General features: G+C 29.2%; 1 protein-coding gene across 1 annotated transcript; it reads right to left on the reverse strand.

Moving 5' to 3' along the window:
• Positions 1-3,143: 3,143 nt before the first annotated feature.
• LOC129984766 (uncharacterized) lies at positions 3,144-18,861 on the reverse strand. The gene is made up of 3 exons (XM_056094719.1): positions 18,812-18,861; positions 7,249-8,681; positions 3,144-4,532 (listed from the first exon to the last, which is right to left on the reverse strand). Exons 2-3 carry the CDS (start codon positions 8,342-8,344, stop codon positions 4,180-4,182), a joined length of 1,449 nt encoding a protein of 482 aa, XP_055950694.1. The 5' UTR covers positions 8,345-8,681; positions 18,812-18,861; the 3' UTR covers positions 3,144-4,179.
• Between the last annotated feature and the right edge of the window lie 3,770 nt (positions 18,862-22,631).

The following is a 22,631-nucleotide window of genomic DNA, read 5'->3' on the forward strand; positions in this document are numbered from 1 at the left end:
TAAAATGTGTCCTCGGCAGATGAAGAAAGAAAATTCTCCAATTGATTGATTATCCTTTCTAATTTCATCATAAATTGATTTGTCTTTTTATTACCAAGCTCAGGATTTATACCATACCTAATTTTTATCCAGTTATCTGTTTCTTTAGAAAGTCGACATCAATCATATATTAATTTTAAATGAAAGAGCCGATGTAAACTACTGGTGACATAAATTGCATTTTTTTGTTATTTCAGAAGCATAATTTTATATCGTTCTGTGTGAAAAAAATTCAATATCAGTTTGAAAGATCTTTAATGAATAAATGAAATAATACAAATTATTTCTTAAAACATTATGAAACATTATTATTACTGTTATCATGAAACAGAATACAATTGGCCCAATATGCACAATACAAGTGATAAACTAGAAAAGAAATTAATTATGATATTTATATTAAAGGAGATAAGAAAAAAGAAATAAAGCAATAAAATATATCTAATTAATTTGGTGATTACAGAAATTCACTATCTTTAAATTATGAATGACTTCCTAAGTGAAATATTTTTAACTTCACATTTTAATACACATGTAGTTCACCTTAATTTAGAAGCCTTTCACAGTTATGTTTCTCTAATTTTCTGACAATATCTTTACATTATTACTATGAACACGATTAAAAAATGTGCTCAATATGCACAATACAAGCGATAAACTAGAAATGAAATTAATTATGAAATTTATATTTCTTGGAGGTAAGAAAAAAAAAATGAAATAAAGCAACAAAATAAATCTTAAGTAATTCGGTGATTATAAACAGAATCATTACCTTTAAATTATAAATGACTTCCTTAGTGAAATATTTTTAAACTTGACATTTTAATAGACGTATAGTTCACCTTAATTTACAAGCATTTCACAGTTATGTTCACGACGTTTGCAATTCCCAAATTTTCCACCAATATCTTTACACTGTTATTATGAATACGATTGCAAAATGAACACAATATGCACAATACAAGCGATGAACTAGAAAAGAAATTAAGAAAATAATTAGGAAGTTTATATTTCTTGGAAATAAGAAATTAAGCAATAAAATATATCTAATTAATTAAGTGATTACAGACAAATTCAGGATCTTTAAATTACGAATTAATTGCTTAGAGAAATATTTTTGAACTTCACATTTTATTAGACATATACTCCACATTAATTTAGAACTCTTTCAAAGTTAAGTTTACGGTGTTTGAATTTCCCTAATTTTCTCTAAATATCTTTATGCATTCAGTTATGTTATATAAAAATGCAGCAATGTTTTATCTAAATCAGCAACTAAAGTATAGATCTGGGTCAAATTTGGGACCAAATCTGTCAGACTTGAGCGTCTGTCAGCCTATAAGTTCGCATACTTGTAATCACAATTACTTAACAAAGGATTTAAATAAATGAAATTTGACTTGTGATCTAGTTATTACAACCGTCGTTTAATATCAGTTTTTGGGTTTAATCGGTAGGTAAAATGAGTGAAAAATAATTAATCAATTTTCTGGTGCTTGTGTATCAACCGCATACCAGGGATTAATCGTTAAAAAAATGAAAAATAAATTCAGCACACACCTTAGATTCAGCAATAAAGTTAAATTGATGCCATGCGATATTTCTCAACTGTTGTTCTCCAGCATCATGCGCCCGCTGGTGTGGTGTGGAGAGGGGGGTGCGAGCTCATGTGTCGTCCTCGTCACCTAACCGCGGTTCAAAATTACGAAGTCCGTCCCAAAATAGCCCTAGTGTTGCTTTACACAGGATGTTAATATAACTAAACTAAATTAACTAAACTAAACCAAACTAAGCCAGTATCATGCGATCAATAATAAGTTCATGTTTTCTTTACTTTATTCAAGAGTACACACCTCTCATCTGTGATAATCATAAATTCTCCGACACTCTTCATGGCCTTCCCCAATATCCGCTATTTTAAATGAAGGGAAGGGAAGAACCCTCCCCCTAACTAGAATATGCGAGAATGTTTTGAGATAATTCTAACCAAATCCCTCTGGTAGAATTATTATCCCATACTGGCTAGAATTAAGTATATTGCTACGTCTGTATGTGAGCACATTATCTCAAGTACACACTTCTCATCTGTGCTAATCATAAATTCTCCGACACTCTTCATGGCCTTCCCCAATATCCACTATTTTAAGTGAGGGGAAGGGAAGAACCCCTCCCTCTAACTAGAATATGCGAGAATGTTTTTGAGATAATTCTAACCAAATCTCTCTGGTTGAATTATCCTATTATCCCATACTGGTTAGAATTAAGTATATTGCTACTTCTGTACGTGAGCACATTATCTCAAAATTACTTTGAGTTAGACAGATAAAATTTGGTATACGGTCTTGGTATCAAAATTTTCGTCATCACTCAAGTTTCCGTGTGATTGATTCAAGGAACACATACCTCAAAATCAATGCAATGAAATTTCATGAAATTTTGGTATGCATGAATCCAAACCCTTTGAGGACGTAATAGATCGTGGATTTTAAGATAGCTTCATTTAGACATGTTTTACAGAACTTTACATTTATATATATATGTGTGTGTGTGTGTGTGTGTGTGTGTGTGTGTGTGTGTGTGTGTGTGTGTGTGTGTGTGTGTGTGTGTGTGTGTGTGTGTGTGTGTGTGTGTGTGTGTGTGTGTGTGTGTGTGTGTGTGTGTGTGTGTGTGTGTGTGTGTGTGTGTGTGTGTGTGTGTGTGTGTGTGTGTGTGAAATAAAAATTAAATATTTCCATTATTTGTTTTTCCTAACACTGAAAATTTTACTAAATTTTCATTAAATAAACAGATTTTTCAAAAACTAAAGGCAATGAGTGAATTTGTTTTCTTCTAATAGTGACCTTTCAAGTTTGTTTTTAGCTATTTGGTACAATAAAAATGTTATCTCCGAACATAATCTGATACCTTAATCAACAATTATAATAACAGTTTGGATTTAATCAAGGGAAATAATTAATCACAAATTATCATTTAACTTTTAACAATAAATTTCTTATTTCTTATAAAATTAACAAATTTTAAAAATATATATATATATAATTAAAAAAAATTGTATATGAGAACTATTTATATATTTTCAAAATTATATAATCAGATATAAATTTACGAAGGATACTATTGACCTTCATTTTACTTCCTCGTATACGAAGAGCAGAGAAAAATACGTTTACTAGAACGAAATTCCTAAATTCTGCACCGCCGTCTTGAATAATCCTATATTTAATAATTCGTTGTTATAAATATAAAAAAAAATTGATTGAAGTTGTTCAAAAATTTACAAAATGATGTCTGAAATGAGCTAAAAATACAATAAAAAATCAATCTATTAAATTATAATAATGTTCTGAAAATATTAAAGATTGTATTGTCAACAAGAATACACTGAATTTTGTGACGTGAAGTTAGTCATCTTTACACATCAAAAAGCAAATGAAATTTCGATTACAAAATTCTATCTCTACGAAACAGAAGTGAATGAATGGAAACAATTTCAAGTGGTATTTATTCTACATTTCTTATATTCTTTATCAATACTGTAAACCAAAACACATTCTAAAAATTTCAAAAAAGGAAAACTATGTGTAAATTTGAGAATTTTTCATTATCTTAATAAATAAGCACCAAATTATATGTAAATTAGAAAGCAAAAAATGATGAACAGCTTTGTGCTCATTTTAATATCCATGTATTACCATCCAAGAATGAAGGGCAAAAGGGGTCCACCATTGTATAGAAGAAAAAAAATTAGTCCAATATAAAGATATAATGGTCATAATAATTTGTCCACACAGTGTATATCTAAATATATATAATCCAAAACAGTACAAAAATTGAAAAAAAAAATCCTTATAAAAAATATTTGTAATAAGTATTAAGAAGTTACTTTTTTTATTAAATAAGATATTTGTCTAATTTAAATAAATAAGTTGATTACTTCAAAAGAAGTGCTGAGTGGAATTTGATTATTTTTACCATTTGCCATTTCCAAAATAATGTGAAGAGCAGTTCCATAAATATAATTCATAAAATCATGAAATATTACTTATGAATAAATTGGTAGAGACAGAAAAGCTTTGGTGTAATTAGATGAACTCCACCAATTAATAGCGAATTCTAAATTACTTCTTTTTACCATTAAATTCAATTCATCCTATCAACCAATCCTCCAAACCAATCCATGAACTCTTTTTCTTCCTTACAGACTTCATTGTTTCCTGACTTCTTTTCATTATAATATGCTTTTCTCAAATGGTTCAAATGTTGCTTCAGCTCATCGAAGTTCACATCGTATAATATTGCCAATTTACGTAGATTCGTTCTTTTCTTAGCATGGTCCAGGAAGGGCTCGAACTGCTCGATGCTCTGAAAACCGCATAATGGTATCCACATCTCTTTGATGCGAGGAGGAATGCTGACAGAGAAGACCTGAAGTGATGAAGGACCTGGATTAGGTGATATGCCTCCTGAGTTTACATTGTAGATTTCGAATCTTTCTAGAAAAGCAAAGACGGCATTAAGAATGAAAGAAAAACAAATATTTGTATATTTTGAATACGATACAATCTCAAGTATCCTGCTCGTGACTGTCCGGCTTCCGTACTATCCGGCCTAGTTTTCTTTTATCGTAAGGCAATGTTGTAAGGTTTTCTTTTATCGTAAGCAACATTGGCAAGGCATTGGATGCAGGCATCTTCTGCGATCCTCCTACGTGTCGTGTGCAAAATGCGGCGCTTTTTACTCGTTATTTATTGTTTTGTCAGCAAAGATCCGCAACTGTTGCTGCTGATTATACCTGTGCACTCATTTATAAGTGGAAAATAAAATGAGTTTGAGTCAAATTTCTTAAGAATTATGCCTACGATTTAGGTCAATGTTTTGTGTAGGTTTCCTGCATTTAAATAGCATAATACTGCCTATCACCCTATAAATTAAAAATATATAATTTGAAATTAAGAGGAAACAATCTGGATTATGCCTGTTCTTAGGAAGTTCCTGGAATTAGTTTAACATGAAACCTCCATTCTTTTAACTTCCATTCTACCAACTCATTAATTAAAAATCATTTATTTGGTTTATTTAAGAATTACACAATACAACAACGATTCTGGCTCGATGAAATGATAAAATGTTTTTATCATTTTGATCATTATATTTCAAAAAGAATATCTGCAAATTATATTGGCTGATTTTTATATTAATACTTTCATTAGAAAAATTAATTTGAGTGTAAAGAAAATGCGATCTCGTAGACCGCAACTCCCCAGTTAAGTCCTGAATTTTCACCCTTCCCAGTTAAGGGTTAAAAATATTAATATTCATTTTTTTTTTCATTTTTAAAAAGGCTTTATTTGAAATGATGTTATTAATGTAAAAATGGAAATAGTGTTATTACATATTTAAAATTATATATGCTGTTTTCACTTCTAAAAATGAAATAAAAAGTTTGAGTTTGAAAGAAAAAGGAATTAAAATCGATAAATTTTTACAGGTTAAAATTTCTTGAAATAGAGAAAAACCACAAGATTGCAATTGCAATTCTTTTGAGCGGCGTATTTTTTTTTTTAATTTCCTGTTAGTGCTTTTAAGTATTTTGTTTCTTCTCATTCAAAAGTGGTTGCTAACAATCATATTTATCTCTCTTTTTTAATCAGCATGACTTTTTATATGAAATTTTTTAAATTTAAGTTTTTCCATCATCGTCAAAGTATATGTTTCTAAATATTGTTAGCCTTAACCCGTCAGCACACCCAAGGGGTCTTTTTGACTACATCCTTTCTCTTTTGTTTAGAAATTGTAGGAATTTATAAAAGTTCATACTTGTTTCTTCGTATACCTTCATGAGGGAGCTAGAAGAAGAAGATGAAAAGAGCACAAACCAATGAAACAATGTATCTCATTTTTTACAAGAGAATTGGGGTCAAATTGACCCATGCGTGTGCTAGCACTTCAGATTCTTTTAATGTTATGAATATGTAAGCTAACAACACAGATTCAGAGATCTCGCAAGTTTTCCTACTTATAGATAGTTTTATAATAGCTCAGATTCATCATATTTTCATGAAATTTTGGAAAGTAGTCATGATACAGAACTTAAACAAAACGCAGAATCTAAATATTCCAGAAAATCTGTTCGAATTCTTTTCTGCACGTAAAAAATGTAACAAACCATTATATAAATTGCATTCTTTTATATGATTAAATTATCTTGAAATTTATGTTAACAATTCATTTCATTCTGAATGAGAAATAATAAAAGCATTTTTTGAGCATGTATATAAAAATGGAAGACAAAATATATAAATTTTCAACTTGTTTAAGCTTTTTTTGCTAAAAAATTTCAAATGTAAATTATATGCATAATGTATATTTTATTTTACCAATATTTTTATACAGGAAATAAATTTACTTATATTAAAAAAAATAAGTTTTATATAAATGAAATAAGGAAAATAGAAATGGATCCAGAAAAGTTATGGAAAAAAGAACTGAATTATATTTTGGTTTTTCTTATTAAAAATCGAATTTGAATCTTAAATAAGAACATACTTTAATGGAAAAACATTTATATATTCTGACCATATTTTATTTTTGTTCATTTTAGTTTTAGTTTAGTTTATTTATATTAACGACCCGTTTTAAATCTGCACTAGAGCTATTTCGGGACTGACGTCGTAATTTTGAACGGCGGTGAGATGACGAGGTTGACCACTGAGCTAGCACTCTCCCTGTTTTTTGATAACTTGGAGTCAAAATGCCCTCTCGCGTGTTCTAATATTCAAAAAATGGATTCGTATATTGAATTGTTAAAAAAGAAACCAGCATTATTTGCGATTAAACTTTTATGCCCAAACAAAGTTATGCTAACATACAGTTGAAAATTATTCATTTAGTTGTGCATTTTACTTTTTCTGTTGACAAAGCAATAATATCCATTAACAAAGCCTTAATAATATCCATTGACAAAGCCTTTAATATCCATTGACAAAGCCTTAATAATATCAATTAACAAAGCCTTAATAATATCTATTGACAAAGCCTTAATAATATCCATTAACAAAGCCTTAATAATATCCATTGATAAATCCTTAATAATATCCATTGACAAAGCCTTTAATATCCATTAACTTGCAGAAATGAGAAAGATTTCATTATTAAAACAAAATATCCCAATTTTCTAAATTTAATAATTGTACTAAGATGTATACTCACCACTTGTGGGATTCAAATGTTGAACTTTCTTCGTTGAAGCAGATGGTTGAATGACATAAATATCATTTTCACTATTGCCGTTTTTTGATATTTCTTCAGATTGCTCTTGTCCATTATTTATGAGTGAAGTACGAGCTTTTTTGGAATTGGACTCGTTCTTTTGGTCATCCTTATGAAACAGGGAACGCTTCATTGTAGAGGAACTGGACACGCCTACTTTTTTGTTGCTACTACCAGGGGTGTTAGGATAAAATATGTTGTAATATCTGACTTCTTCTTTTCCAACTTTCCCTTCGAATTTACTAACGTCCATTTTTTCAGGCGGAAGTGTAACCTCAGGAGTGTTAACTTCTTTTGTGTTTTCCTTTTTGTGACTTGGTATAGAATTTCGTGACTTCGGTGTATGAGGAGCTTCAGCATTTGAAGGTTTTTCTGGAGAAGAATTCAAAGCTACTTCGGAGCCAATGCGTTTAGGGCAACTCCAACTAGTATGCCCGCCTTTTTTACATGTGGGGCAATAAAAATTCAGGCTTATCATTTCATTCCCTGTTCCTGTTGGAATTTCTAAGTCTTTGGGTAAACCGACATCTTTAAAAACATACAGATCTTCTATTTCGGGGATATCTAAAATTATTCTTAAGTCGGTAGTCAAAACATCTGGATGATGTTCTGAAAAGGGAATATTCGATATCTTCAAAATCTGGTGGTATTTAATATCTAAGTTATCTAGAATGAAAAGCATGAATTTTTCAAATTTTTCTTCTTCTATTAAAATTTTCGCATCGCGGACAATCAGCTGCGTTGTCAGTGGGTGTATAGTGGCGAGTGTTTCGCCATTTTCTTTCAATAAGAATCTTCTGCTGAGAAATTTCTGTACGACTTCATCTCTATTTAAATATAATTTTATACCCCCATATTTATCATCTGGTACTGCAGCTTCTATTTTTCCTCCAGATATACAGCTCTGTATTAGGTCTTTGCATGCCTTTATTATATCATCGGGATTTTCAGCAGAATGTATAAAAACACCCTTCTTTGCATCCATATCAATTTTCTCAAGCGCGGTATGAAAGAATCTTTTAACAACATCCGACATCAACGAATCCTATTGTTTTTGGACTAAACTAATTCTCCATTATTTTACAATTCCTTTATCAGCAGATGATAAAGATATTTTACCTGCAAAACTAAAAAAAAAAAAATGCATTTTGTAATATCGTTTGCTAAAAAAAATTCTCAAATGATATTCAGTGAAATCTTGTTAAGGTTCTTTGTTTCAATTTCAAGCATATCTAATTGAGCAAGTTGAACTAATTTATCACATTCTTGAGCTAAAAAAATACTTCAATTGGAATTTAGATATGCAAACAATACTCCGACTTTGCCAGACGCCATGCGGGAAGCTTGATGGCGCCGCCGAAGAGTAACCCCACCTAGCACGAAGGAATAAAGAACATTTGATGAAATTGTACCCTTGCAAACAACAAAGAACCTTCTAGAAAAAACGCTTATTGGTACAGAAAAAAATATTTAGAAAAACATCACATTTTGCATTACATATTAAATTGTGAAAGATTAAAAATGATAAAATACATTAAATGTATGTTAATTCTTTGCATTAGGGGAGAACTTAAGACAAGAGCTTTGGCAAAGTGTCCAATTGTAGAAGATTTAATAACTAGAATTTTTATGAGTTCTTCGACGTCAAGAGACATCCAGTTTCTTGGCCATCTGAGTCTGTGTTATGATCCTTGTACAAAGGCTTTGATCACCTGATTTATATATACATACTTCTTCGGTGCCACACTGATATAGATATGACTTAAGACAGAATTAAGATATGAAACAAATATTCAGAATTATATAATGCAACTTTTTTATCTTTGCTTCAAATTAAATCTTATATTGTGGTTGTTGCATTCTTTCTAAAGATATAGTATATGTTTCCCCGCTCGTATTCATGTAAATATATTTAGTCAAAGCAGCAAGGCTGTACTTGTCAATGAAATTCGGTAAAGGATGTCCCAAAATAGACGCAAGAAGAGAATTTGAAATCATTCGTGCAGTAAAATATTGGCAACCCTATGAAAAAGTCATTTGAGAGCTGATACTTTAGGGTTAGTAAAAATGGAACGTTACCCACGCAGCGTGATTCGAATTAAATAAAACCTCAGTTTTTTTCCTTTAAATTGTTATATTTTTATTGAATAGTAAAGACCACAGGACAGGATTATGGATGGAATAACACATAGGGCAAATGACTTCACAGCTTTGCTGGCACATACGCCCTCTTTTGTCGAAATTTTCCATGGCCATTTTGCATAAATGTAACTGAATTTCGTTTGACCAAGAACTGAATTTCCTCCTTCAAAGCATGCTTGCTTATGGGCTTGTTGAAATAGACCCTTGATTTCAAATAACACTATAAATAGAAATCCAATGGTCATTGGTTCCTAAATCGTGTGTTAAATCACGTACTCTAGGACCTAATTCTCAAATTTTCGTGCCGTCATTCTTTCATTACTTTTGATGAACAATGAAAGCCTGTTGTTCTATCATGTAACGCTCCATTTTTACTAATCCTTAACTATCAGATTTCAAATGGCTTTTTAATATAGTTGCCAACATTGTACTGCACAAATGGTGGCAAATTCAAATCTTGCGTTAATTTTGGGATACCCTTCATATCGACCTAATGGATTAGAAAAAAAGATGCAATATGTATATTTGGATTCTTTCATTATATTTTATACTTATTCATAAAAGTGTGCTCCAAATTGTTGAATTATATATGAGAAAGTTAAGGGGAAACTTCCACTGTTTATCAACATGAAATCTCCAATTTGTACATTTCATTTTTATTAATATAAAAAAGTGAAAAAGAATAATTAAATGCGAAAAAGTGATAGTACCCAGGGACACCAAAAAATAGTAAATTATCCCACTGCGTAACATGAAAGCAATGAGATAAATGAAAACGCATAAAAAATAGAAAATAAACACTTTTTAATAAATGAAACAAAAAAAATGCATTTATTAAAATATGCAGTAGTACAATAAAAACAATATGTTTATCTTTTGGATCATTTTTCAAAAGCATGTCAGTTTTTGGACCACATCGCATTTGTTTCGCATATTGCAGTCTAATCATTTGGTACAAATATTGTGTTTGTGCAATCGAAGTGAATGCTGCTCAAATCGCAATCAAACTGTTTGCTTTTTATATGTCCTATGAACGATAAATTCTTGATATGTTTAGCTTTATAAGAGCAGTATGCAGTTCACTTATCACTCACTATCTAGCCTACTTGTTTCTGTTCTTATGCTTTTATCACTAACTGCAGTTTATTTATGTGCATTTATCACTTTCAACCCAGACTTCCTGTTTCTGTTCTTATATTTTGATCACTTGACTGAATGGAAACATTATGCTTCTATGTTTAAAAATCTGTACCATTTAAAAGAAAGGTTTATTTCCAATGTTTTTACTAAGAGAATGAACTTCACATGGATTTAAAAAAAGACTAATATATTAGGATGTCCCATAAATTTCTTTCCTATTTCTAATATGAAATGAATACACAATTTTTTACTATTTAAGATATTATTTATTTTGTTATATAAGAGCCCTTTTGCTCTATTACCATCTTCCATCTCTCAGGAGGCCTTATTATGCCTTTTTTCCAAAATTGTTTTGTTTTGGACAAGAAATAATCCTCGGGGTGCGCTTTTATTTAAAGCGCTTATCACGAAGAGAATTTTTGAAAGACAGAAAGAAGTAATAATCAGATGGAGCGAGATCTGGAGAGTATACAGGATGCGGTAAAACATCCCAATCAAACAGTAGGAGCTCCTCTCTTACGACTAATACAATATGTGTTTTCACGCTGTCATGAAAAACAAACGCCTCATCGGTTCATTTGTTCTGGCCTTTTTTTGCTATGGCAGCTTTCAGTTGATCCAGTTTATGACAGTATTTCGTAGAATTTATTGTTTCATCTTGAGGAAGTTGCTCGTAGAAAATTACGCTTTTGCAATCCCACCAAATGGACAAAATAACTTTTTTGAAGTGTAGTAGAGCTCTGGTACGACTGAAACCGATGGCATAGACGGCTAATAGATAAGCCTGCATGTTTGCACAAGCTGAGCCAGATAAGGCCATTTATAGCGCTCTATAAAGTAACTTTTGGGACACCATAATAGATTTAATTGATGCATTTGTTGTAAGATGAGATGGCGTGATTGCTTTAATCCCAACTTTCCAATCAATATGATATATTAGTAACCTTTATTTCAATTCTAATAAATATATTTGGAGTTAATTAAAGGTGACCACAATATTTTTTTCTAACAAACATGATATTTCTGAAACTATAATAGTTAGAGTGCAAATAATTTAATTTATTTTTATAAAAATGTAGTGTTGTATAAACATATTTAAACATGCTAAGATATCCAAGAACATGTTTAATCGTGGAATGAAATCAGTCTGGTAATACATCATTGCTGCAAAAAATTATAAAAAACGATATTTATGATAAGAAGTTAAATAAAATAAAACGGTGTTGTGTTTGTATTTCTCCACCTTTTCTTGAAGAATCACGCATTGAATTTATTGAAAGGCCTCCTGTAGAATACACAGGAAAAAATTTGATTATAATTGACGATTTTATGCTTATTTTAAATGTTTAAAATATGCATAATTTTATTTATTGTAATTTCACTCCATTGTAACATAAGTGTTACTTTAATTGTACAAAATGTATTTCCTAAATGTGAAGATATTTAAAATATTATCTTGAATGCACACCATATATTGCTATTAAAAATTCAAGAAATTTTATTCAACTTAAGTGCTTTGGAAGACAACTTCATCCAAGAAATTCGAAATTTATCGTAGATTCATATAAAAAGGAAAAGAGAAGCCATTTACTTATTTAATAGTAGTTGATCTTCATACTTTAATCTTACAAAAATAATCTTCATTCTAAACTCTAACAAAAATAACCTTCATCCTAAAATCTTACAAAAATAATACAAGTGGGCTTGAACCCTCTGAAGTGAAAGAAAATAATATGGCACAAATTTTTCACAAATTATACGATTCAAAACACCACATTCAGTACAGGAGATTAAAGTAGGAGATCAAGTTAGAATTCCCAAAATCACGAAAATATTCCATAGAGGAATTTTATCAAATTGGTCGGATAAAGTTCTAATTATACAAAAAAAAAAAAAAAAATCTAATCCACCAACTTACATTTTACAAGACTTGAAGAATGAATTAGTGAAAGTAAGGTCTTACGAGAGGAATTGCTTAAAGGTTTAATGAGCGAGAATTGCTTAAAGGTTTAATGAGCGAGAATTGCTTAAAGGTTTAATGAGCGAGAATTGCTTAAAGGTTTAATGAGCGAGAATTGCTTAAAGGTTTAATGAGCGAGAATTGCTTAAAAGCTTAATGGACTGATTTGCTGAAAAGTTTAATGAGTAGGAATTGTTTAAAGGTTTAATGGACAGTAATTGCTGAAAAGTTTAATGAGTAGGAATTGATTAAAGGTTTAGTGAGCAGGAATTGCTTAAAGGTTTAATGAGCAGGAATTTCTTGAAGGTTTAATGAGCAGGAATTGCTAAAAAGTTTTATGAGCAGGAATGATGAAAACAGATAGTTATTTTTGAAATAGAAAAAATTTGACAAGAAGTGTCAGAGGGAAAAAAAGAAGGAAAATTTCATCAAGTGAAAAGGTTTTAACAATTTCTTCATTTCTTGGATTTAAAAAAAGAATGAATGACATAAAAAAAAGGATACGCCGCTTTACCAAACGATTCAAGTATGAATTATTTTCCATTAAATACACAATCTTCTATCAGAACGAAATTATCAGCTCCAATAATCTTAAATGATGATTTGGAAGTGCCATTATCCAAAATATCGATTCCTCAAAATTCGTTTAGTAAGTTCTTTGTGATTTGATTGTTTGACAATACTTATACATATTTCGTTACAGACGACACGTCAAAGTTTTAGTGTTAGATCCAAAAACACGATCCTATTTGCTATGCTCATTTTATAATTGGCGAAAACAACAAAATGTTTTTGTCATAAATACTGTCGAAGTCGGGATTCAGTTGAAAATTTTTTTGTCTTAACCATCTTGAGGAAATGATTTTGACATTTATGTCGAAAAATCAAATTTAACGAATCCTAACGAATGTCGTTTATGTAAAAAGAAACTTAAACTAACTGACATAATAGTTCGCAACCATTTTCATTATTTTGGGGAAAAAAAATTTAATTGCACAATATTTACCATTTAACTCAAAATTACAAATTAACAAATTTAATACCTGTAGTATTTCATAACTTTGCAAACTAAGACTGTCAGTGAATATTTTTAATAATTTCACAAAAAATTGTAAGACAATCAAGATTATACCTATCAACACAGAAAATTTTACTATTTGCTAATAGGATGATAACATCTGTCAAAACAGACAAGCTCTCTAATGCTCAAGTCAAACTAAGGTAGGTCTGTAACTGGGTACTCATGTTCCCGCAACCATGACTGAACAGTTCGATTGCGATGAATCGGAAATTATCAATATGAAGGTATACTCTCTAGATGGAAATATTGCTTGTACCGTAGAATGCAGTTGGGTGGCCTAGAGAGTGACATAGTCATTGTTACTGACCAGTTTATGTCAGATAACAAGGAGACCTACTCCAAAACATGAGATGAGGCCCCAAGCCATTACAGAACCACCCTTATACTTCATTATAGGATGGAGACAGTCTGGGTTGCAGGCTTCTGTGGGGGTTTACCACTCCTAAATCCGTCCCGTGGTGGGGAATAGGGAGAAACTGGATTCATCGAAAAATTATACACGTTTTCATTGATCTACTAACCAGGTGTTATGATCCTTACATCACTGTACTCGCTGTTTTCGATTTATATCTGTCACAAGGGTTTTACAATCACAGCTCTGACTCAAATATTTTGTTTTTGCAATTCTCTTTGAACTACATGGATCGAGACTGAGTTCTATTGATGTTCATTCAGCTCCGTAGTTACTTTTGCTGCCGTAATTTTCCTTCTGGTGATCAGAATCCTCCTTAATGTCCGCCTGTCTCTAGGAATGATTTTGGATTTTCTTCCATAGTTCGTTCTAACAGATGCTATTTTGCCATGATCATTGTATGCTGCCTTAAGCTTCGACACGGTTCCTATTGATGCCCCTAACAGTTGTGATACTACGTTTACCGATGCAGCAACTTAAGGTACTCCCACTATCTGCCCTCTTTGAAACTCTGACAAATCTCTCATTTTAACTTCAACCGAAACAGAATTAAGCAAACAGTGGTGTACAATATATTCGTACACATCCTTGAGACTATAAGCAGCAATGTAGTACAAAAAAAAAAAAAACAGTCGTTATGTTTTTAATTTAGTTATATACGATCACATAAGGAAATCACTGTTTTCAGCGAGACTTTTCCATTATTTTGGGCAGCGTCTGTATATATATACTTAAGATTTGAAAATGGAATTAGAGGAAAATATGTATAATTGGCAAACGATATTTAAAGTGTAACAATACTTACGTTCCTGGAAGTTATTACAGTAGAAGAGCTTAAAAATGCATTATGTATTTAGATGTCAACAATATATATGGTCTTTCGATGATTGTTAATGTACCATATTCTGACTTTAAATGGTCGAGGAACCTTAGGACTCTAAACAATTACACATAAAAGCAAACAAAATCATTGATTTTTCAACCCATGTAATTTACAAATAAAACAACTGTGAAATTTGAAAATTTAGCCATGAAATATTCATAAACTATGACATTGTTTCTCATGTTTTCATATAATTTCAAGAAAAGAATTAAAAAGTTTATATTTCGTATTAAAGAAATATAAAGTGAATACTTTTTTTCTTAACCTTAAAAATCATTATTTTACTGCGCGCTGGATTCTGAATTTAAAAATTGATCAAAATTCACAAAATTACTAGTAACGACTAGAAGAAATGAAAAAACGACTCAAGAAAAATGTGTTAGTTTTGAAGTTATACATTCTTTATATATAATGTTTTTTTAAAAAAATTTAATAAAATTATTTTTAAAAAGCTGAAATTTTTTTAAAAAAATCTAATAAAAATTTATATAAAAATTTTCTGAGGGCGATTTGTCTAAAAATTGTTATATGCTGCAAGTCATAAAAAAACATAGTCATATTTTGAGCATGCACATGAAAATTCAGATTGAGACACCCTGCGAACAACATTTTTTTTTTCTTTTTGAGAAAAATTGCGTTAAATTTGAAAAATGAAAGAAAAAAAAATGGAAAAAAGTTATGCAAAATAAAATGCTCCAGAATCATAAGAAATGCCTGTAATTAGCTTAAATTATTAAATTTATTGAATAAAACTTTAAATAAAAAGGATTTTAAAATACAATTATTAAAAATAATTGAAATTTTAATGGAAAAATCTAATTAAAATTCAAGTAATTTTTTTCAATGAATAGCTTATTTAAAATTGATGCATAAGTCAAGAGAAACTTATTTTTAGCACGTGCATGAAATTTTAAATTAGAAGAATATTTAGTTTTTGAGAAATCCTGCAGACAAACTTCATTTTTTTTCGAGAAAAATGGCATTAAGGCAAAAAATAGTAAAAAAAATTTAAACAAAGTTATGAATTTTAAAAAAATCCAGAAGCATAGGCACTACCATTAGTTAGACTAAATTTTCAATTTATTTTAAAATTTTACGGGGTTTTTTTGTCCTCGTGCACATCAAGGAATCCTAGGGTTGTATATCTGTTGATATTCTGGCAGAGGAAATTTCCTTTTACAGAGGAAGAGGTAGAGAAAATTTCTCTTAATCGTTTTTTTTTCTGAAAATTTCTGTAAGTTTTGATAATATTCTTAAAATTTTGGTATCAAAATGTTCAGAAAAAAAAGACTAACACACACACACACACACACACACACACACACACACACACACACACACACACACACACACACACACACACACACACATATATATATATATATATATATATATATATATATATATATATATATATATATATATATATATATATTATCTATATATATATATCGAAACATCAAAAAATTTGAAGGAATCTCTCAACTTGATATAATGAATATTTTATCTGACTCTGAAATTGGTTTAATTTTTGATATCGATTTAAAATATCCAAACCATTTATATCATTTTTTTAGTGATTTTGCTTTAGTCGTTCAACACTTAAATTTATCTTATGAAGAAAATCTATCTCCATATCAAAAACAAGCTGTACAAAAGAATAATTTAAAATTAAATAATAAAATTAAAATAATTGACCCGAAATTTATTTAATAAAAAGCATTATGTAGTTCGTTATCTAAACTTATAATTTTATATAAAGTAAGGGTTAAAATTTAAAAAAAAAAAGATTCACCGAGTAATATCTTTTAAACGAAAGCTAATGGTGGCTGTGGTTGAAACCATATGAGAATTTAATACGATAAAAAGAAAAGAATCTAAAAGTGAGTTCGTCAAAAAAAATCTTAAGTTAATGCTTAATAATTTTTTCAGTCGCAGTTGTACGATGTATTGATGTTAAAATCGCTGTATCTGAACGCTAATGAGTTAACCAGATGTCTAGTTCTTCGTTGGAATATTTTTCTACAATAAATAAAAATTGATTTTTCTTCAGAAAAAGAATGAGAAATTTACTTTTAAATAAGCATATTTGCACTATTTATACTTTTTCAGAAAGATCTAAACTTTATATTTATAAATGATATTATGAAACAGTTAAAGAAAAGTATAGTGAAAATTTGAATCGTTTTTATATGAATACAGATTCATATTAAAAACTAAGTCTGATGACTTTTATGATGATATGATGAGCAAATTATTGCCAATTTTTGACTTCTCTAACTATGATACAAATCATATATTGTATAATTAGATAAATGAAAATAAATTAGACTTCTTTAAAGATGAAACAAAAGGGATACCAATTGAAGATTTTTTGTAGTTTAAAGCAAAAAAAAAAAAAACGTACATATTCGGTGATAAATGCAAAAACACAGCTAAGGATATAACTGATCTGTAATTTAAAAAAAATTAATCATGGAAATATATGTAAATGTTTTAAAAACTATGTCAAATGAACGCTGTTGTCACCATCAGATTCTAAACTGATATCATGAATTCAGCACTAGTGATACGAATAAGAAATCTCTGTATTCTATTGACGATAAAAATATGTTTTAGAAAATAGTATTCGTTGTATTTTATATGGACATTATACTATATCAACCGATGAAAGTACTGTTACTGAAAACCATAAATAAAATTTTTGTTAAGTAGCGATAATAATTGTTTAAAAATATTTTTTTCTTTGTGTTTGATCAACAAATATTTTTTTTTCTTCTTTCAGTGTTGGAATATTACTTATGAGGTAATATTCAAATAAAGAGATCATTTAATTTTTTATCAGTAAATAAACTAAACAGAATAAATTTTTCTACTTTCTAAACATATCTCATTACATTTTTTTTAAAACTAAACATTAGAAATTCAGAATAAAACTTAGATAACTTATAAATAAATTTGTAAAATAATTTTTCTTTATGTTTGATCAATAAATATATTTGTCTTCTTTCAGTGTCGAAATATTATTTCTGAAGTAATATTCAAATAAATGGATAAATTAAATTTTTTATCAATAAATAAATTAAACAAAATGCATTTTTTAATTCATTTTTGCGTTTTCATAACCTATTTCATTACGTTCTCTAAACTAAACATGAGAAATCCAGAATAAAACTTAGATAACTTTTTTAATATATAGATCTATTCAATTCTTTTTATCAGTAAATAAATAAAACAAAATACATTTTTTAAAATTCATTTTGTGCTTTCTTTACATATTTCATTACATTTTCTAAACTAAATATTAGAAATTCAAAACAAAACTAAGGTAACTTTTCCAATATATAGATCAATTCAGCTTTATTATCAGTAAATAAATTAATCAGAATATATTTTTTTAATTCATTTTTGAGTTTTCTTAACCCATCTCATTGCATTTTCTAAACTAAATATGAGAAATTCAGAATAAAACTCAGGTAACTTTCATGAAAAAATTTAAACTTATTTCATAATATTTAAAATTTTTAATTTGAAAAATATATGTATTTTTTAAATAACTTCAGGAACCCAAGAAAAATATTCACAGATCGTTATTGAACAGTTCAAATTATCACAGACTTAAAACTAAAGAAAGGAGAATTTATGTGTATATTTTTAGAGGGGCGTGGGTATATTATTCTTTGAACTCATCCTCTTCAGAATTTAAAAATAAATGCAAACCTTTATTTAATAAAATATTGCTTTGAAATATTTTCGTGAATATTTCATTTGAAATATTTTTTAACTCTTCTATGATTTTTTTATATATTATAATAGCAATGTAATAACTTTATAACAGAATAATAATAACCAAAACATTATAAATATATCTTAGCATTTACTTACTTCATATGTTAACAGACCAAGTAATATTCTAAAATCCTGCTTCGACTGTGTTAAAGCAGACTAAGAAAATAATATTTAGAACATGAAAACGAAAGCGGATATATGATACGCTAATCGAATGCTAAGAAGGCGTGATATAAAAAACTAACATGATAATCTATTTCCTGCGTAAGAAGGCTTGTCCTGCTTCTTGCATTTCGCTGCAGATAAAAAAAGTTTTTAATTATTAATGCTGTGATCAAAACAAGTTCTATTTATTAGGTTACATAAAGAATTTGAAATCATTGAGATCTTTTTATTAAAACAAGATTGACCGCTTTACCTATATTAAACATTATTTTCTCATTGAAGGTAAACAAAGATGAAATTAACATGAGGTTCAAAAGAGCGACCACCTTTTCAGAGCTCTTGTGGCCCCTTTCCGGTTTGGTATAGATGTAGGTGGATTTTATAAAAATGACAAATTTTTAAAGAAATTACAGTGCAATTAATTGGAAAGAAACATACACATGACAAAATACGAATACATACAACATTTCAAAAAATCATAAAAACTAGAATGAAAAACATATGGAGTACAATAAAACTGGATGAATGTATAGCATAAATGAAAAAATAAAGCAATTATAAAAATTAGGTATTTTTGGGGGGCTTCAGGATATATTATGAATAAAATATGAGGCTATTAAATGATACCCTAAGAAATGAATAAGGTTAATCCAACTACAACAGTTCTCCATGACCAATTAGGAATCCAATCATGTTTATTAATCTTTTTTGGAAGGTTTTCGGAGGTGCTCTGAAAGAGTAAAAGGGCAGGATGTCGCAAAATGGATGGGATCGCCGACTTCTCCATAAGAGCAATAGTTATATTCTGATAAATGGAAATGGTGAAGAAAAGAAGGGAATGGACCATGTCCTGTGACAAACAGAATTTCTTCACTAGTCCAGTAGAGAGGGGTTGCAATGTTACTGTTTTGATGACATTATAAAGAGAATGGCCAGTGTTTCCACTGTCCCAAATATTTTGCCCTTTCTTATAAATATTTCTTGGAGAATCTGTTTAAGATGACACCGGGGTTTTGGCACTTCAATTGAAACGCCTTCGATGGTGCCTACTTTTACGAGAATATCAGCTTCTTCATTTACCCGATAAGCACCATGGTCCTTGATCCATCTTAAGAGAATTTTTGGGTTTTGGAAGAGTAGAGACTGAATGTCACGAACATTCAATCTCTACTCCACCAAGTTGATGCGGAGAATGAGGATCTTGTAACGTTAACAAACTCAAAAGACTGTCTGTCCAGATTTTAATCGTCTGATTTTCTTCACTAGTTAGTATAATAGCTTTTTTTCAGTCCAAACAATTTGGTCTGAAACATTGTAAGAAATTCCTCTAGTTTTCCTTTCTATTAAGGACTATAATGCCATTTTTGAATACGCAATATAAAAATCCTACGCTCATCTCTGATCTAGACCCATCTGTGGGTATGCGATAAAATCAGTATAGAATAATAAAAATCATTGAGTGTTTTCAAAGTAATCAATCTCAAAACAAATGTTATAAACACCTTGCTTCGAAAGGCAAGTGCTTCGATTGTAATATGAGAAACATATGAAATGGAAGCAGAATTCACTTCGATTGTCACATGCGCAATATGGGCATCAGACGCTTCGATTGCGATGTGAGAAATAAACGCTATATGAAAAAAAAAATGTTCGAAAAAACGCTGTTCCAGAAAATGACATGATTTTAAATATAAGTTCAAAGGATGACAATCTATATTATTTACACTAGCGGTAAAAATGACCCACCCAGCTTTTTTCTGGGATCGTCCACCGTACAGTCATTGTAAAGATGTCATTGGAAAAACCTTAATGCACTCTTAAAGATTCTTGAATTAAAAATTTCGTAAGTGGCCGTCTATATATTGAAATAAGAGAAAAACCTCAAAATTTCCAATAGCAACATCCACTTTTCTCATCAAATTTAAAAGTACATCAGAAGTGGTCCCCAGAAACCAAATTTCATTAGTTTAGACAAATTCGTTTCGAAATTATGTACTAAACTTTTATTCACATCTTAAAAATGTATTGATCTAAATGCTTTTTGTTATGAAAATAATAGATATTTTACATAATTTCCATACATATTTAATATGTAAAAGTGATTTTAATATTGAAAAAATTATATGGTTAGAGTTTAATTTTTTTTTAATGTAACTTACTTAAATGATGGGCAGGACTATTTTATGGGGCCAAACAAAATTTCACCTCCTTCCAAAGAGTTGCACCTTTATTAAGTTTCCCGTATTGCTCCTGAAACGACCTATTTAGGGGCGTATTCACAAATTTCAAATTATCGACAGTTTTTTATTTGGCATTAAATTGCTGCTGATATTGCATTACTGAAGATAAATATTGTTTTCTGCGTAGTTGTATTTTAAAAATATATTTAAAAAATTTCTCAGTGGCAAAAAATATGGAAGCAAATTTTACAAAATTTTCCCACTGCTATAATATTTTATTTACAGATGCTAATTTCAAATGTTTAGAATAGTATCTCTCCTTGTAGTAAGCTAGAAATCTTGCACTTCAGCTCATATGTCACTTATAACAAATTCAGAAAAACGGGAATTTTATCATTTTGCAGGGTTTAAGTATTTGATTTTATATTTATTCTGACAAATAATTTCTCTTAGTAATTTATCGATAAGATCTAAAAAGGAAAGAGCCGTTTGTGTTTGTTTAAATTTAATGTTATTTGTTTAAGTACACAATATTTCTTACACAAGTCTCAAATTTCATCTTATAAATCAGCGGTATCTATAATTATTATAATCTTGCATAATCATAACTGGAATAAAAAAAATTCAGTCATCAAAATATTATTTACTAAGCATTAAATGTTAATATTTTGTCTTAATATTTATATATATATATATATATATATATATATATATATATATATATATAGATGCATGTACATATGTACATGTAGTACATGTATTACATGTATTATGCATGTACATATGTACATATGCATGTATAGATGCATGTACATATAATTCAATAATATTTTATTACAATTCGTAATTTTTTATTGATGTTATTAATCCATTTAATACAGTGGATTAAATATACCAAATTTTTCAATCCCAGTTTAATTAAATTAACTTTATTGTGTTTAAGCAAATATGTACTAATATAAATTTTCGATTACTATACTGGTTACTTCTTAAAGACATACAAAGGAATAATTATGTTTATAATCATCTATATATTATAATTATTCTAATAATTATATATAATAATTCTTATTACTATACCCCCTTTCAAATTTCTATTCGTATAAAAAGCAGCAAAATATGTGATGAATTATAGCTTAAAAAGTGCTAAAATAATGGAAATTAAAGATATATTATTGTTTAATTCGTGATAATCGCTACAGAAGAGGAGTTGCGGTCCCATCTAATTTAGGCATATTCAAAAAAGAAAGTCCACCCCCATCTAACCTCGATGTAACCACTTTATGTACGTAAGTGTGAAATTTAAAATATACCATCATGAACAAAAAGTTTTCAATAAAACTTATTATTTCAGAAATTTATATGAGGAATGTTGTGATAAATTTCAAATCTAAATGTGGAACTCAGGTGGAGATTAGTACAGTGGATAGTGAAATATATTTGTGAGATTTTTTATATTATATTCTTATTTAGTATCTAATCATAAATGACCAATCTCCAAACACCCTGTCTTTTCAATCCCTTCAAACTTAACCTGCATACTAATCATCAACTTTGAATTACTTCTATTC

Source organism: Argiope bruennichi, chromosome 9 (genome assembly GCF_947563725.1).
Source record: "Argiope bruennichi chromosome 9, qqArgBrue1.1, whole genome shotgun sequence".
NCBI classification, from domain to species: domain Eukaryota; kingdom Metazoa; phylum Arthropoda; class Arachnida; order Araneae; family Araneidae; genus Argiope; species Argiope bruennichi.